At 45.3% G+C, this 17,154-nt stretch overlaps 1 protein-coding gene across 3 annotated transcripts in view; it reads left to right on the forward strand.

The window, feature by feature from the left end:
- Positions 1-17,154, forward strand: part of EDA (ectodysplasin A) — an 81,182-nt gene that overhangs the window by 45,117 nt on the left and 18,911 nt on the right. For all 3 annotated transcript variants that reach the window (XM_042807412.1, XM_042807413.1, XM_042807414.1), the window contains exon 2: positions 5,711-5,816. In XM_042807412.1, the coding sequence (XP_042663346.1) occupies positions 5,711-5,816 (106 nt within the window). The remainder of the gene's footprint in view (positions 1-5,710; positions 5,817-17,154) is intronic.

The following is a 17,154-nucleotide window of genomic DNA, read 5'->3' on the forward strand; positions in this document are numbered from 1 at the left end:
ACTTTTGTATGCATGCCTTTGTTTTTCTTTATTTTGCTGAGAGGAACCAAGGTAGAATCAATTCATTCTGGTGAGACATGCCTTTACTATTGTTTCAGAGGTTATTTTGAGGTATGGTTTCCCCTGGGATTTTTCCTGTCTCGGCTTTTTGACCTTTTTGCATCCTATAGTGATTTTCTTGATTAAAAGTATGGAGTCATAATGGGTTTACATGGTGTTTCTAAAATTAAGGTAATTTGAGGGATTTGGGTTGGGGGAGGAGGGAAATGGTGATTGTTCCAGACTTCTCTGTCACTGTTTTGTAGCTATACAGAGAAAATCTGACTTCTTGTTTGGGAGCAGGTGCGTGCTTGCTGGGCTCCTCAAAAATACTCTTGCTCTACAAGTGCAGAGGCTGACAGAATCAGTTCTTCGTGACTTTAAGGATGTGGAGTTTCAGTGAAATGAAGAACCAGGAGAGTAATTTCTCTTAGACCTCCCCAGAAGGGATGGATGCTCCCTCAAAGCCCTGCCCTGCCCTGACTGCCTTGCTGGCGCGGGGGGCTCGGCCAGCGCAGATGTGTCTGCACCTCACCCCGCCTCATCATCCTCCCGGCCCTTGGCTGGGGCCACCCACGCTGCTGGTCCCGCCCCACCAGCTCCAGCATCTCATTTCCCAGACCTGGCAAAGGTCCAGGTCCTGCACCTCCAAATCGCCAGCCATGGTTAGGGGGGTGCGTATGGGGCACCCGAGCTTAGCAGGCAAGCGCCTCTTTGTGCCCTGCAAGTGTGTTGGTTCCACGTTTTCCTAAAAGGATGCAGCTGATACTTGTGCAAAATGTTTCTGGGTGTTTCTAAAATGCTGGGAAGTGGTGTGGGAATGGCCACAGTGGGTCGACCAAGACACCTGCCCGGCCCTCTGCTTTGCTCCCCACGCACGAAGGGAGCCCGCAGAAGCTGTCCTTGCTCTTCAGTGTGTTTTTCAGACATGTGGAGTGTCGCTTCCAGCAACTTCTGTGTTGTAATGCTGTGCTGGTGTCCAACCAACAGCATTTCACTGAAGGTTATTTCTCCTTTCGTGTCTGTCAGTATGGCTGCATCATATTTTACTAGATGGGTGGCAAACATCTGCTCATTCTGCTCTGCACATCCTCTCCCTTGTTGCGGCCACACCGAATAACAGGGAGTAGATGAGTTTAAGGCACAACAACACGCACCCTTACGTCCAGATCAAAAGTTAGAGTCCAAGAGCTGCGAGTGAATATATTAATCATATCTCAGGGGGTGGTGAATGGAAAAAGCATCGCCTGCTCTTCCAGCCGGCGCAGCTGTGCCAGGCGCCGGTCCCCAGCCAGACAGCATGGCCCTTCACGGGCTGACCCGGTGGCCGAGCATCCCCCGACCTCCCGCAGCTGCAGCCCCTGGAACAACGCACGCCTTGAATCATCGGAGAGAAACTTGGCCTTCATCGGCGTGGGGAGCTCACAGCTGAGTGGAGCGTTTCTGGTGTAGCTGCACCCCAGCTTGGCCGTCCTTTGCCCTGCCCCTGCGCGCCGGAGCGTGATCCTGAGCAGCTCCCTCCATCCTGAGGTGGACCTCTTTGAACCCCTGTCCGCTGGTCACCAGAGGTTAAATGCCATTCCTTGCATAATTAAAAGTGCTGTGGAAGTAGTCCCTAGGACAAATTCCTCTGTCTCTTTCTGTTCACACCAGTTGTGTCCATTACCAGGCTAAGCATGGAGGACTGGTATGTTACTTTTTCAGGAAAGCTTGTTTTCATGGGCGTTGGTGCCAAAGCATTGTGTGCTCGTAGCTGGTGTGGTCGCAACTGCTGTCAGATCTTTTTTGTTTGTTTTGTTTTATTCTCTGAGTAAAAGGTATGTTTCAGTTGTTTACCTTCACTGTCATTTCTGACTTGGTCTGATTAGAAAGACAAAATTTAACAGGTAGATTACTTTCAGCCATTATTTAGTATTTTTCTGACTGATTAGTAGTAAATGTAGTACAAGAATAAAACCTGTGTGAGAACAGAGTAGCAGAGTTGGGATTGTTCAGGCTGGAGAAGAGGAGGCTCCAGGGAGACCTTATAGTGGCCATTCAGTATATAAAGGGGCTTATAAGAAAGATGAGGAGCCAAGGCTTGTGGTGAAAGGACAAGGGGTAAGGGTTTTAAACAGAAAGAGAGTAGATTTAGATTAGATACAAGGAATAAATTCTCCCCCTGTGCGGGGGGTGAGGCGCTGGCCCAGGGTGCCCAGAGCAGCTGTGGCTGCCCCCTCCCTGGAAGGGTTCCAGGCCAGGTTGGACGGGGCTGGGAGCCCCCTGGGCTGGGGGAAGGGGGCCCTGCCCGGGGCAGGGGGCTGGGACTAGATGGGCTTTAAGGACCCTTCCACAACCCAAACCATTCTGTGATCCTATGCAGGTTTGAGCAATTGTCTTTATTAAAAAAAAAAAAAAAAAAATGCCCAACGATGTTGAGCGTATGGTCTCACAACTGAAGAAATAAAAGCTTTGTACACCACGTTTGTGATCTGAAGAGCCTCTTCCGAGGATGAGAGAGGGTTCAGAAGATGCTGCAGGTGACGTGGGTGGCACAAGCCATCAGTGCCTGTGACAATTCCAGTGGCAGGATGCCGTGCCATGCCGCGGGACCTGCCCGGTGGCAGCGCTGCAGAGGTGGCTTCTGGAAAGGTCCCCTGGCTCCGGAGGGACACGGCAGAGCTGAGCTGCTGCTTGGGGGACTCAGGACGAACTCAATGAAGGGCACAGGGCAGGGGGTTGGTCCTGATTTCAATGCTTTCCAGCATCGGTTTTGTGGAAGTGGCAGTGGAGGGCTGGGACTGTGCTGATGGCTCCCACTGTGTCCATGGGAGGAGGAGGAGGAGGAGGAGGAAGGTCCAGCTGGGTGCAGTGGCTGGGTGATGTGCTTTGGTAGCCATAATTTGAGTTTGTGTCCTATTCGCCTTTTTTTTTTTTTGTCTTTTTAATCTGAGGTTTCATGTTACTATTTATTAATGCTGACCAAAGCATGCTTAGAGCCCCATTACTTGAGTTTTGTGAATAGAAGGATTATTTACATTAACTGTCTGGGAAAATAAACATACTGTGTCAGTCTCTTGAATTTCACCTTGTGAGACTAAACTTAAATGGTTTTGTTCAGATTCTGAAAAGCTTTCAAGTCTCTTAAGAAATTTTGATAGTTTCACTGAAAATGACAAAACCCATCAATCAAAATGAGAAATCAGGGTGTTTCATCCGTTCTAAATCCTTATGCTTTTCCAGGTGAAACTCTTCTCTGAATTATTTGAAGCCCACTAGTGGTTCTGTTTCTTTACAGCGTGGGTGGGAGGTTGGCATACAAGGATCCATCTATACCTGGCAGGAAAAGAAATCAGTGTATTAATCAATAACCTTTGTGACAATGCCCAGATGTGGAGAAGGAGGTGGCATAAAGTGAGCTGAATATTATGCTGCATCGTTTCAAAATTGTGGTTAATGTTGTGTTAAAATTTGTAATAGCAGGGAAAGTTTGTTTTGACACAATTAGGGTGGTGCCATTACAAAAATCTTCACGTGATGTAAAATGTCATTTTTAGCCTTAGCGCTGGGTGTCACTTTGACAAAGTCAGCAGGGTTATTTGGGGTGGGAAACTGCACATCTTAACGGGCTGGTCCCCCACCACTTCATTTTCAGTGCTTTAGTTTAGTTGTGTTTTCCAAAGGTCAAATAGGAAAGCCAAGTAATAACACCATTCAAAAGCAGCACTGATGATTTCACTGAAGTTTTAACCTGAACTATAATGCAATTTGTTTCTTCAATGTTTCAACTTGATTTAAAGAAGTGGTTTAAAAAAAAATCCACCCTTTACTTTTTGCTCATCCCTTGCCCTGCTTTGTTGTATAGGGGAAGGTACCGGCGTTGCCACAGGAGCATCCTGCTGCCGTGCTCCATGTTTGGGTCAGCATGGAGGGATGCAGGAGGTTGGGGAGGATGAGCACAGGGGAGCTGTGCCCCTTGTTCTCTCCTTTTACTAAAGCTTGTTGTAAATGAGAGCCTTCAGTACTCCATCAAATCATGACTGGTCCTTCTATGGGTACTTGTCATTGCTTTTTAGGCACACTTAAAAGTGTAACTGTGCTTATGGTGAGGCTGTGGGGAGCTGGTCACCAGCTATTATGCAGTGTTTCAGGGTACTTTCGGACACAACATCATTACAATGACAAAATATCAGGAATTGTGGTAAATGCAGACTGGCCTGCACGCAGGCAAAAATAAATAGCAACAGTTTAGGAATTTGGAAAATACTTAGGGATTGGGTTTTTGGGTGGGGAACCCTTTGGTTTCCCAAATCCTGTTCATGAGACTGCATTGGGGCTTGTTGGAGTAAAGCAAGATGCAAATGTAAAATCCAGTGGCTGCTCATTAGGAAGCAGGAATGAGATACTCCTAGGCTGGAAGAAGCATATGGCTGGGGAAAATAACTTGGGAATTAGGCGTTTGTGTCGGAGAAGAGGGGTGCACCCTGCTGCCCTCCGAGGGGTGGGAGAGAGGAGGTGAGAGCCCTGGGGCATGTCAAAGGCAAAGAGACCTTGAATGGTCATTACTTTTGATAAGGACTTTTATGGCCTGTAGCTTAACGAGCCGCTCTTAATTAGTAATTCATGGAAGGAGTTTATTCTCTGCTATTTTGAAGATGCTTTTGATGCCGCGGGTTTTGTTCTCAGAACAATAACGCACTTGATAACCTTTGGTGCAGCTTTTTTGAAGCCTCGCCATTCTTGTCTTAGGCTGTATTTGGCTTGTGTGTGTATTTATGGCTTAAATAATTCTGATTGGGTTTCTTCAGTGTAAAGAAAACCCTAGCCCAGTCAGAGCAGCCCCGGTTGGAAGCGGGTGCGGTAACACACAGAACAAGATGTTTGGCTCTTAATTCATCTTTCATCAAATTCCTCATTTTAGGAAGTGGAAATACCTGGGGGAAATGCTGCTGGTGATGAGCTGCCACGCCCTGGGCTAGCTGAGAGGACTGGTCAAGTTTCTAAACCGAAATTCCAGTTTCTGGGTAGGGATGTTGATTTAATAACTGTCAGAGAGTTTTTCATGTAGTAACTATTTTTTCATGAATAAGAGGTCGCTGCATAAAATTTTTGCCTCTTGGCAAAAATCATGTTATAAAGATGTACTTGCTCTAGGTTTAAAGTGTTAATTTATGTGGTATACTGAATTGGATTTAAAGGTCCCTGAAGACCTTTGAATCTCAGTAGCTAATGAGGCTTGCAGAAGAGAGCCCGAGAGAGGAAAAACTTACTGGCAGTGAGTAATACTGGTGAGAGAGCTCCAGGATTGTGCAAGTTTTGCAGAGCATAATTAGAAATGATCACATCGGCATTTGGGGCATTTGATTATTTCCAGCTATAGATCTCCGCTGACGCTGCCTGCGTCCCTGTCCCTGCAGCCCCTCCTACCCCAGGGGGATGCTCCTCCCTGGCAAAACCCTTCAGGTTGAGTTTTCCCAAGTCTTGGGCTGCTTCCAAGGGGACAGAGCTCCTTGCAGTTTCCCTTGGGATGAGCTGAGCATCCGTGAGCAGCCATCTCACTTCTCCCTTGGCTCTGCCCCTCGGCTCGGCAGAGCTATCCCTGATGGAAAGGATTTGGCGTTCAGGCTCTGATCTCTCTGCTCAGCTAAGCCATCCTTGCCAAAGATGCTTAAACTTGTCCTTCTTCTTCCAGCTGGCCTTGCCAAACTTCTTTCACCCTGAAGAAAAGCTGCATGTTGGAGAAGAAGGTAGACGCGTCCGTCGAAATAAAAGGAGTAAAGGCAGCGAAGGGCCAGACGGTGAGTCCCGCTTTGTTCCTCGCTGATGCGCTTCTCGTCTTCGCACAGACAAGCAGAAGACTGACTTTTTTTTTAGATCATGGTTATGATCATGGTACAGAATTCTGTATGCGAGGAAAAAGAAAAATTGGCATCTGTGACTTTTAATAGTTTCTATCTGATTTTGATTGCCTTCCAGATGAGGAATTCCAGTAGTTCTGATTTCTGCAACTGTAAGTCTAGTGATTTTGTGCAAATTAATGCTGCTTAGTACTTTTGTCCTTGACTACTCTTCTTTACTAGTGAGGCTCTGTGCTCATTTAAGGCTATAATTTGTACTTATATTTGTTGTTCTGTACACCTGTCTGCTTAAAATCAAGTAGCTATTTGTAGCCTAACGAATAGCTTGAACATCCGCATCACGAAATGGTAACTGCTCTAACGGGGTTTTGCAGTGCAGTGGAGTCTCAAGTGGCTTCAAAGCCCATGTGAAGGGAAGTCAGAGTTGTACAGAACTTGTACTAAGTGAGAGTAGAGTTACGAAAAAAAAAAATCACAATTATATATCTGTGATTTGATAAATATAAAGCAAGTATGTGTGATAAAAACCCCAGAGGCACTGGGCTTCTTTGGTGGCCCTGGTGCTGGGTGGTAGCCTGAGACCTCCCTGGTGTGATGGTGCTGTCTGTCCTCATGGTCCGCAGGGCGGCAGCTGCCCTTTCCCTTTGCCGTCACCATCCCTTGGCGAGAGCATCGTCCTCCATGTGTCCTGCTCTGCTACACTCAGACACCAAAGCCCTTTTCTTGTATCTGCTCTCTTTGTTTCAGACCTGGTTGATTTTGGACGTGGTGTTTGACAATGTGCCTCCCCACCGTGGATGGTCCCACCACCCTCTCCATGATGGGATGGGCCATACCATGATCTGTTGTACGTGCACCTTATGCAAATACTGAATATTACAACTTGCTACTGTCTGATAGGGTTTTTTCTTAAAGCTTTTTAATCTTTAATCTGGGAAGTTCTGGAAGATGAAAGCCGCTCCTGATGGCTGTGAAGGTGCTGAGCTGGCGCAGGACGTGGCAGCGGGAGCAGGAGCTGGTTATGGCTTTGCAGGGTGAGGGACCCCAGTGGGCTGCTTGTGGGTAAGATCTGGGAGATACAGCCAGAATTAGAGAACGCCTCTTCCCGAAAGACTGGGAAAGGACAGCCTGGCAGCCTTCCCCGATGCATGAGATACATCAGTGGGAAGCTCAGATTTGAAGGTGCTCACACGAAATGGGGTCACGGCAGCCAAGAGCACGGTATGGAAGGGATGGGGAGGCGGATGACAAGGAGCACGTCCCTTGAGTGGCTGATGGCGTGCGACCCCTCAGAGATGGTGGTGATTCCCAGGGGCTCTCTGGGAGCTGTGCTCTGTGTGCTGAACAGCTGGCTCTTCACGTGGCAGGAGTCCTATAAAGCCCCTGGACATCTGAAGGGTGCTTTAAAATGCAAAATGAACCCTGACAAAACTACATTTCATGCTTGAGATCACGTAATGTCACCTTTTTTGTTCCTCTAAGAACAGAGCCAAAATCCTTAGGTAGAACACAACTTAGGGTAAGTATTGTGACATCTTTATTGCACCAAATCCACTCTCAACTCTTATTGTGAACTTAAGTAAAAAATATCAAAATAATTAAAACTCACATCACCTTTAGTCCCTTCCCCCAGCTTGAATCCTGACTGATTTTAGCATGAGGAATTTGATTTCAAGTGCTGTCTTTTCATGATTGTCCATCTACACTGAGACATGAGGACAGCGGCCTGTGTTGAGCTCCTGGAAGAGCTCCTGCACTTTCCTGCTGCAGGAAAGCACAGGTTCCTTTTCATATGGAGAGGAGAAGGGGACTGGATGCCAGGGAAAGTAGGGAAAGAAATCATGGGGTAGTGGTCTGTACATGGCTTGACACCTGCGAAGCCCAAGTCCTGACTGAGTTATAAACTTCTCGGCTATCATTAGTCTTCCTCTCCGGCTCCCTGGCTCCATGAGTTTCCCATCTCCCCTGCAGCCTTTGCAGTTTCACAGTGGAAAAGCGTTTCCCTGTGGCTCTGCTCCAAGAAAAAGCTTCGTGAAACTGCCCGGATTCCTCCTCCCCGAAACGCTGACAAGTATGATGCATTTGGTACAGACTCCCTGAGTGATTCCAGCTAAATGTGGTCCATCATCTTTAGAGCCGGTGTCACTCTGACGCTCAGATGGCTCAGGCAGGATCCAAGTCCTTTTGTACCGACTCCTTGAAATCTATTCCAGTGTCTTAGCAAGTCGCTTGTATAAGTAGCAAGTTTCCACTGTATGGGAGCAGTGTAAATGGGAGTGCTGCAGGCAGATGTTCAGAGGAGTTAGCCTAGTCCGTGAGGCTGCTTAGGTCCTGCCTTTCAAATTTCCAGATGTGCAGAGAATTGTTGCACAGTGAGGAAGAGGTGCTGAAGGTCACTGGACTAACAAGGGCTTTTGTCATCATCCTTGTGTCCAGGTGAAAACTTGTCGTACTTTTATAACTTGCACTCCTTTCCCAGATTTCCCTAATGTTCCCCAAATGCATCGGAGTTGAGTCACTCCAGCAACGTAGCACATTTTCATCTATTATCTATGTCTTTTTGTAAATTAGAGGATTTGGCCCCATAGCATGATGGAGATGGGGAAAATTGCCAGAGCAACAGGTCATTTTCCTAGTGGCATTAGCAAGGCAGGTTATGTTGGCAAGCAGTTACTTCATGTTTGGTCATCTCGGTTTCATTAGGTAGAGAAGTATGTAACAAGCGTGAGCTGTCAGGATAGGGATTGACCTTGTAACAGCCATAAAATTAATAAATAAATAGAACAGCTTTCTTGTGTAACTTGTGCTGTTTGTTTTAGACCTACATGAAGGAATCTTACTTTTAGAGGAGGGCAATTAAAAGGAAAAAAATCATGTCATGGTACTGATAACACCGTTTTTCTTCATGAGTTTTGCAAAAAGAAAGTTGATCAAATCTTTGATCTCCAGAGAGCCTCCAGAAGATAAAAGTGGATGAACTATAAATTCCCAGAAGGAAGGAGATGTGCTTTCCACTTGAGGCCTCACTAATATTTGTCTGGAATTAATTTTATGAACTTTCAAGTCCTTTCACACATGCAGTGAAAGACCAAAGTGATCCAAGTGTGGAAGCCGTGGTTGGAGGGAGGCTCAGTCCCCTTCCATGGCTGTTTGAGTCCTGCTTATCTTGGTACCAACAATGAGATGGCTTTGATGATTTATAAATGTCCAAGATAACACGCTTCCTTTCCTAAAAGATTTTTTTTCTTTTAGGAAAATTTGCTTTCAATTCTTTTGCTGTGAAAAAGGTGTTTTTGAGACAGGTCAGAGCTGGTCCTGCAGAGCCAGGGGAGGGTGATGGCCGCGGCTGTGCCCAGAGCGTGGAGCCACAGGGATAGGACATGGGAGGTCACAAGCAGCAAATCTGCTTCAGTGCCTCCTTGTTGCTTGCTGAAAAACCGCAAGAAAAATTGTGTGCAATAGTGCAAAGCTATCGGTTGGATCCTCTCACTTCCAAACACGACTCCAGTATTTCAAGGACTCCTCCTTTGGGGACTCCAGCGTCACTTCTCCTACCGCTTGTCATGTTTTATGATCATGTTTGCTCAGTTTTTGTTTGTGTCCCTCCACACACAGTGCCCTGGAACCAATTAAGCCGAGGTTGTGTCCTGGGATGAAGCGCCTGCCTGGCTGCCCTCTCTGCTCGCTGTCTGTCCAGCCGTGCTCTGCCGTGGGTCACTCTGTCCTGGACAGATGGGGTTAATGGGAGGCTGATGCCTGTCCCAGTCCTGAGGAGCACAGATCATCTTTCAAGCCAGCTTCCTGTCCATGTCACCAAAACCAACGTTTGCACAGCTTTAAAAATTGTCGCTATTTTTTTCTACTTCTCAAGGACCAGGATTATCCCCTTTACAGCTCTGTTTTATGGTGTTAGTAGTAGTTTGTGTCACTGACTCCACCTGTCACTTTATTTGCTTTAGTTCACTAAAACTTGACCCTCTCCGATGTCTCTCTTTTATTTATCTTTTTCCCCTCCTTCCTATTTTTTCTTGGTGTATTTATGCTGCTGTGGAACTGCTGTTGCTCCCAGATTAACAAATCATTCTGGAGCTGGTAATTAGCAACAGTTGTGCTAAAAGGAACCATCAAGAATGTTAAATTAGTCCACTTTTAAATAAACTGTGTATGAAATGTTAGATCTCTATTCCCAGAGCACCAGTAAAAACGCTGCTGGCTCTTTGCTAACAAAGCCAAAATATGGGAGTAGCATGGTTGTAACTACAGAGACAATTCCGTGCTCTTGAGGTTATAAATAATGACAGAGCATTTACAAAGCAGATGTCAATAGGACTCTTTAAAAAACATTGTTTTTAAAAAAAAAAAAAAAAACAAAAAACAAAAACTAGTTTCTTTTTCTCCTACTTTCATCTCTGTTCCCAGTTAGATCCCTGCAGTGCTGCTTTCCTGGTTTGTTTGGTTTTTGCTTTTTGGTTGGGTTTTTTTTTTTCCTTCCTAGATTTTTTCATATTGAGCTTGGTGAGAAACATAAGTGATTGTTATCCATTCTTTGATTTCAAGCATGGCAGCTGGGAAGAGGCTGAGCAGATGGCTGTCCTTAAGCTGACAACAATTTGGTTCCTACTACTTTGGCAGTCCTCACTGCCGAGGAAAGTCCTTGATGAGAACTCACGGGTTTCAGTGCTACAAATGGCTTTTGTTGAAATGAAAATTAAATTCTGGGAGAGCAGGAGCTTATCTCCATCCCTGCTTCTACCTGGAGCTTCGGAAGGGATGCGCCAGCTATGTGGGTCCGGCGTTCCACCCGGTTGTTAGTATTCACTGGTGGTTTCAGGATGGCTTAGCAGGTAGCTGATGCCAGAGCCTGGCTGGGGGTGCCTGGCTCCCTCCATCCCCCTGGGCAGCCCCCGGTCCTGCAGGTGCCATGTCTTGCCCATGTCATCCGCCACCAACCTGGCGATGCTGATGATGCAATAAGGATTTTTTTTTATTTTTTTTTTTTTAATATCCAGATCACAATAGCGACTCTTCCTGCTGGCTTCCTCTCCTTCGGAAAGGGCAGGTTCGTCCCTCTGCCTCCAGAACAATCGGTGCCTTTGTGTTGGCCCTGTGCAATTCCCCAAAGCCCAGACATTCCCAGAAACGCAGATGTATGAAGGGCGATAGAGCCTTATTGTGCTCCGAAACCATGGTGATGATCACTCAGTAAATACAGAACATTTCCTGGATACTGGAGCGCAGGAGACGGTCCCAAAAGAAAGGCTTACCACGAAGTGCTTGCACTTACTGATTTCCCCCAAAGTTTCTCTGTGATTTCCTCCAAAATGGGAAAAGAGGGGAATTAAGATGATATTTGAATCTTCATAGACAATCTCCATCCCTTTCCTATGATGTTGCTGTCAGTACTTGTTATTATTACAGTAAAATTAGGACTACAGCTCATTTACAGATCCTTACCTACATGTTATACCTATGCTTATGTTAATAAGGCAGGTATCTCTATAAGGTCTTATTCCTCAGGCACTTTTCAGCCATGAAGATACAGCGATAAATATGTGGGTAACTTATTTCAGACCATGGTCTTCTGTCTGTGCTCAGTTCTAACCAACTGAGACAGATAACAACTAGCTAAAAACCCAGAATGATGTTTAGGTCGTGGTTCCAGGTCTGTTACAGCAGTGTTAGACTAATACCATGTCATTTCTGAAAACAAGTGAAAGCAAAGGTGAAGATGATATTAAAGGGATCTTCTTGCTGTAGGTATAACTTTTAAGAGAATACGTTTTTAGACAGCTGAAACATTCTCAGTGAATCCTTGATTCAAACTACTCTGGATTCAGTTCTGTACTACTGAAATTACTTTGAGGTCAAATTTGCTGCAGTGTCAACGATCTTTGCTGAAACCTGTCTTGGGAAACCATAGGCAGTTGTTTGTCATCCAGCAGCATGATGTGGTAGATACCCAAGCAAGACATAATTTGAGGGAAGTTACACATAGCCCAACTGCGTTGCAAAAACGAAAGTGTTAACATCTAGGCTCAAGCCAAAATGCTATTTCTGCTTAAAGATTTTGGAGTCACTTTCTGTACCTAGAAAGTGTGTGATGCTGAAAGCACGAGTGGTGACATTCATTCCCGCAGTGTGCACTGAGGTTGATAGTTTTGTGTGGATGTGCTGCATCAGCCAGCAAGAAGGAACCAGGGTCTGAAAACTGATGGAGTCCAGAATTCCTCATTGGACTCTGGTATGTTACTATCCCAATTGGGTGTTAAAAGCAGTTACCTTGCTGGGCGAGGTACAAGCCTAAGTACGTGGTGGCTGTGATGAGGAATCGTTCCAGGTCACAGGGTTCACAGTGTAATGGTTAATGTATCCTGATCCATATGCAACCTCTGCTTGCCTCCTGTCTTCTTCACCTGCCCTTCCAGTTGTGATCTGGATTGTTCCAAAAGAAACCCTGCTTCATTATTCTTAATATTTATAAAGCTGTGATTAGGTGCTGTTGATTTGTTCCATACGTAGAGCTGCTTTGGCATGTGCTTGTCCTTCCCTGGTACCTCCCGTCTGGTTCAGCTAAGGTGGTGGGATGACTGCTGGAATATTCTGAGATGCTGAGGATATTCAGAAGGCTTGAGAAACAATTCTCTGGTCAGAATCTCACTTTGGTTGCATTTTCAGATACTTGTGCTGTTTCCACTTTTGGGTGGATTTCAGAGTTGTCTTGATAGATCCTCAGTGCGTAGCCTACAGTGTGTGCTTCTACAGGCTTTGCTGAAACTTGAACTAAACTTCGAGGCTTTTTTTTTACAGCTGCATGTTAAACAGGACCTATGTTATTAGAAGTGACTGGTGATTCCGTATGAATTCCACTTCTGAAAACTGGGGCTTTTCATAACGCCTCAGGTCAAATACTGAAGTTCAGGAATCTCAGATAGTTTCTTCTGTTACAAAACATGGCCAGGACTAATGAGAGGAGAACAGATGTTCCAGCCGGGCAGGAATGTGATTGCATCTGAACTATGTGTGCATCTGAACTATGGATGCCGTGCACCAAGCATTGTAAATGCTGAACTCAACTAGTAGCTGCTGATTTCTTTCCCACAGTATGAGAGGCTCTATTGTCTGTCTTGCTGAAGTATTTGCAGCTGAGCTTTGATTTCTGTGAATAAACTGGCTCTCTGGCCTCATCCACAGAGTATTTTGCAGGCAGACCCAAGTTTGCTTAGCACATGCTTCAAGCCCATCTGGTCGCAGATCAGCTCTAGCACAAAAGCTGATGAACTGGTGCTGAGCTGGAGCACGTACGCCTTTGCGAATGGTCAGGTATGGGAGTCTAGATTCAGGGTCCTGCTGCAGTGACTATGGGATATCTGCCTTCTGCAGATCTTGGGCTGAATAAGCATATTTTTCTGTCTGTGGGGGACGGGGCGGGACGGAATAGCCAAACCCAGAGCAGCTGCACTGGTGGTGGGAATTGTGAAGTTGTCTTCAGTTGTGGCCTGTCTGGGCACTCATTAAAAATCCGCTTGGTTATAGTAGACCAGATACATTAGCCATAAGAAAAGTACTGTTGCATGAAGCTGAAGAACACCACCACTGGGAAACTCTTTGGGGAAAAAGTTGTAAATGAGGCATGGCAGTTGCATGTTTTCATTAGGGCTTTGTGGGCCATGATGTATAGCAACATTGTTGGATTCATAACTGATCTCATTAATACGAGCAGGATTTGGTGAAGTCCATTAATCTGTTTGAAATACTGTGAATGGGTAAACTCAAGAGTTGGCTGAGCCAGGCAACACTTCGCTGTGTCATGACTGCTGCAGGGACTTGACTTTGGCTTCCAAAAGAGTGGTGAGGGTCTCTCTTGGGCTTCCTTCTGACCCCTTTTCAGATTTGTACAAATATAAGTACATGTATATGCACACGGATTCATCTTTGGATATCGATCCCATGCTATTACATGTAATTAAATGGTCAGTTTACATACGGCTTTTCAATGCTACAGAATTTTTTGATCCAATTAGGCAGAATTATGTACTGGAGGAAGAAAAACATGTAAAGTTCTGCAGGGATGAGTTAGTCGAAGAGATTTCCTCCCACCTGCCCTCAATTCCTTATGGATAGCTGTGGTGGGCAAGAGTGCGTTTTAAACATCCAGCAATCATTTTAAGAGAGCCTTTCATACACTTGGTTAAAACCTTGCTGCAGCACCACTTGGGAATCATTTCTACTGGAATTCATGACATATGTTAGTTGTTTATCTTAGTGGGATATGACTTAAAATGTCAGAATGTTTTGTGTTAAGCAACAGCTGAATAAAACAAACAAAATAAAAACACAGCTGTAATACTACGCTTTAAATTGTTGAATTCAAATATGTGGTAATACTACGCTTTAAATTGTTGAATTCAAATATGTGGTATTGATAAAGTAAGCAATAGGGTGCAGTGGTGTATAGAAAATAAGCCTTGTGAGTCCAGCCAGAAAGCCAAAAAAAGCCTTGAGATACTTGAATTAGAAATAGTAATGTTGTTTGTCAGCTCTGCTGTAAAGATCCAGCATTTGGAATCCAACCTAAATGCCTGAAGGAAAACAAAAGTCACATCATATTCTTCTTCCATAGCCAGTGAGAGTGCAGAAAATGAAATATGATGGCCACAGGTTCTGGTGTGAACCCCAGGAACTTGGCTGGGACTGATTATGTGGGAGCGGAGTTACGAAGGGTGGAGATTTATGTTTGATTGGTTTTTTGTGTTTTTGTGCAGGCAGTGCAATATTATTTTGCCAGCAACAGTGGCTCTGTAGTTAATTGGGAGCAGGATTTTGTCTTTGTTCATGAACACATTTGCTCTGTGGTGTGATTGCACCTACTCAGTGGAGACTGGATACTTTTTTCAAAAGCTTTCATGGTATCAGTAGGCTGTCCTGGTACCTTGCCACCGATCCCAAAGCCAATCTGGATGGGATTGAGGAGATATCAACTTGGTTGCTCTTTATGTCATATAAAGTGATGGAAATTCCTGTTGTAGTGAGTAAGGATACCTCTGCCTTACTCAAGAAAGCAGTGAGTAGCGATTTTCATCAGAGCTCTGGCAGTTGGAGAAGCAGAGCTGAGGTCGTGGAGTAACATAGGGTGGAGAGGACCCCAGGGGGTGACTGGATCCAGCCCTCTCCTCCAAAGCCGGATCAACACCATGACAGAGGTGACAACAGCAGAGGTGACAGAATTCTGAAGCATGGTTGCTGTTTCAGCCTGGTTCTTCTACAGCCCTGCACCTTTGTTGTTCCTCATGCCAAAAAGCCATTAGGAGATACACAGGGCTGGTGGGTCTCTACATGCTCCAGCATGGATCCCTTCAAACAGCAGCTGATGACCTATGAGTCACACCATCCTTTTTAAGGTTGAAAAACCTGTTAAATGCATGAGAGCAATTACATTCATCTTACTGCTTCCCCCTCTCCAGCTGGGGCAGAGGGTAGTTGCTCAACAAGGCACCTTTACTTGGACCAGTGAAACAAGTTGACTGATGATCTCTTCGGTCTGTCTCTTTTGCTCACAGTTCAGTTCTCATCATCTTGAACTGCAATAACTAAAGATTTTTTACCTTTAATACGATTAAATATCAGTGTAAAGAACATCACAACCTTCTGTGGCTGTTGGTCAGTATCTCTGTACAATTGCTTTTAACTGTCCTCCCGTTCCCTATGAGCTTGACCAAGATATTCCCCAATGTGAAGAGTCCTGTTTTTCAGTTGTCAAACCAGGCAAAAATCTCTCTGAGTATTGGCAGGAGGAAAAAAAACTTTGGCAACAACAAAAAAAAACCTGTTACGTGATGAGATCTTACATAGTCTGAAGCTGTCTTGAGGAAGAGAGATTGTGGCTCTCTGGCATCTAGTGTCACTCCAGGGACCCGAGAGATGGGGCAGGGATGAGCTGTGACTTCTCTGCATTTGTTTTCAGACAGATAACCTTGAACTTGGGTCTGGTGTTTGGGATCAGAGGAATAGGGAGGGAGCAGGCTACTGATCCATGGAGCTCCTGGAGCAGCATCTGATCATCTGGATGACACATGGATGTAGGCTTGTCCTTTGACAGATTGCTCAGAGAAGAGCAGTGAGGCAGCAGAAGGCCACTCTCATACCTAACTCACCACAATAGAAATGATTCTCAGCCTTTGGTGTTGATGCACAAGCTCTTCTCAGACCCTCTGGCCAAGCAGCACAGTGTCCCAGAAGTGTTGGGGGTGACCTCAGTGTGGGATGCTTCCTCTGGAGACGTATGCAGACATGTGAAAAGTCCATAAAAGAGATGAAGAATAGCCTCAAAAAGTGGATGTAGCCAAGGGAGTGCCTCAAAAGAGTACAGGATGAGCTGCAAACTCTTCTTGATCTCTCAGGCTGGAGGAGACTGGCTTTGGTTAGGCAGTTTAATTCAGCACAGGGGTGGGGTATCAGAAGTGTCAGCTGTAAATTGGCTCCGAGCCAGTGTTGGGGACTTAGCAGCCTGTAACTTCAGAATATGACAGGGCTACGACTAAGCAAAGACTCATGAAATTTAGGGCTTGTGTTTCTACTGTGCACAGAGTTTAAGCACAGTGAAGGTAGAGCAGCAGGCTGGGATGTCCTCCAGGCATGACTCTTGGTATTGCGGTGGAAGGAAGATGCTGTTAGATGAAGGATAAGGAGGGAACGCTGTTCTATGGGATGCTGTCACGGAGCATCTCAATTTAGGATGTAACCAGAAAAAGACAATTAAGGGTGACTGTGTTCACACATGAATTTTGAAGTGTTTAAAACAAATGGAAACAAAAGCAGAGAGAAAAGCAACAATGGTGGTTGAGGAAAAACTGGATGGCCTTGGGCTCTGCCTTACATACTAATATATCAAGCAGCACTGTTTCATCCTTCTCCTGCTTTGTACAATGAGGTCCCCATTCTGTTATGTAATATCTTCACTGTATTCTGATCTACTGAAGTTAGTACTAGCCTTGTACCAGGGACATCGCATCCCTGACGGATTCAGCCATCCTGCCTGTAATTGCAGTCAATGTCTTTCCTCCACTATTAGCAGAAGACATCCCTTCCTCATCCTAGCCCCCCAAAAAACACTTTGGCAAGACATGCCAGAAGTTTTGAGTAGCACACAATGTGTTTTACTTCTGGGATGTTTTCCTAGATCTATAATTTATCATATTTTCTACATAGTCTACAGTAATAATACCAAACCTGCTCTTCAAGATGTTGCCTTTTTCTCTGGAATTGGTGAAGCAGCACTTTT

Source organism: Tyto alba, unplaced genomic scaffold (genome assembly GCF_018691265.1).
Source record: "Tyto alba isolate M040663 unplaced genomic scaffold, T.alba_DEE_v4.0 Super-Scaffold_5, whole genome shotgun sequence".
NCBI lineage: Eukaryota > Metazoa > Chordata > Aves > Strigiformes > Tytonidae > Tyto > Tyto alba.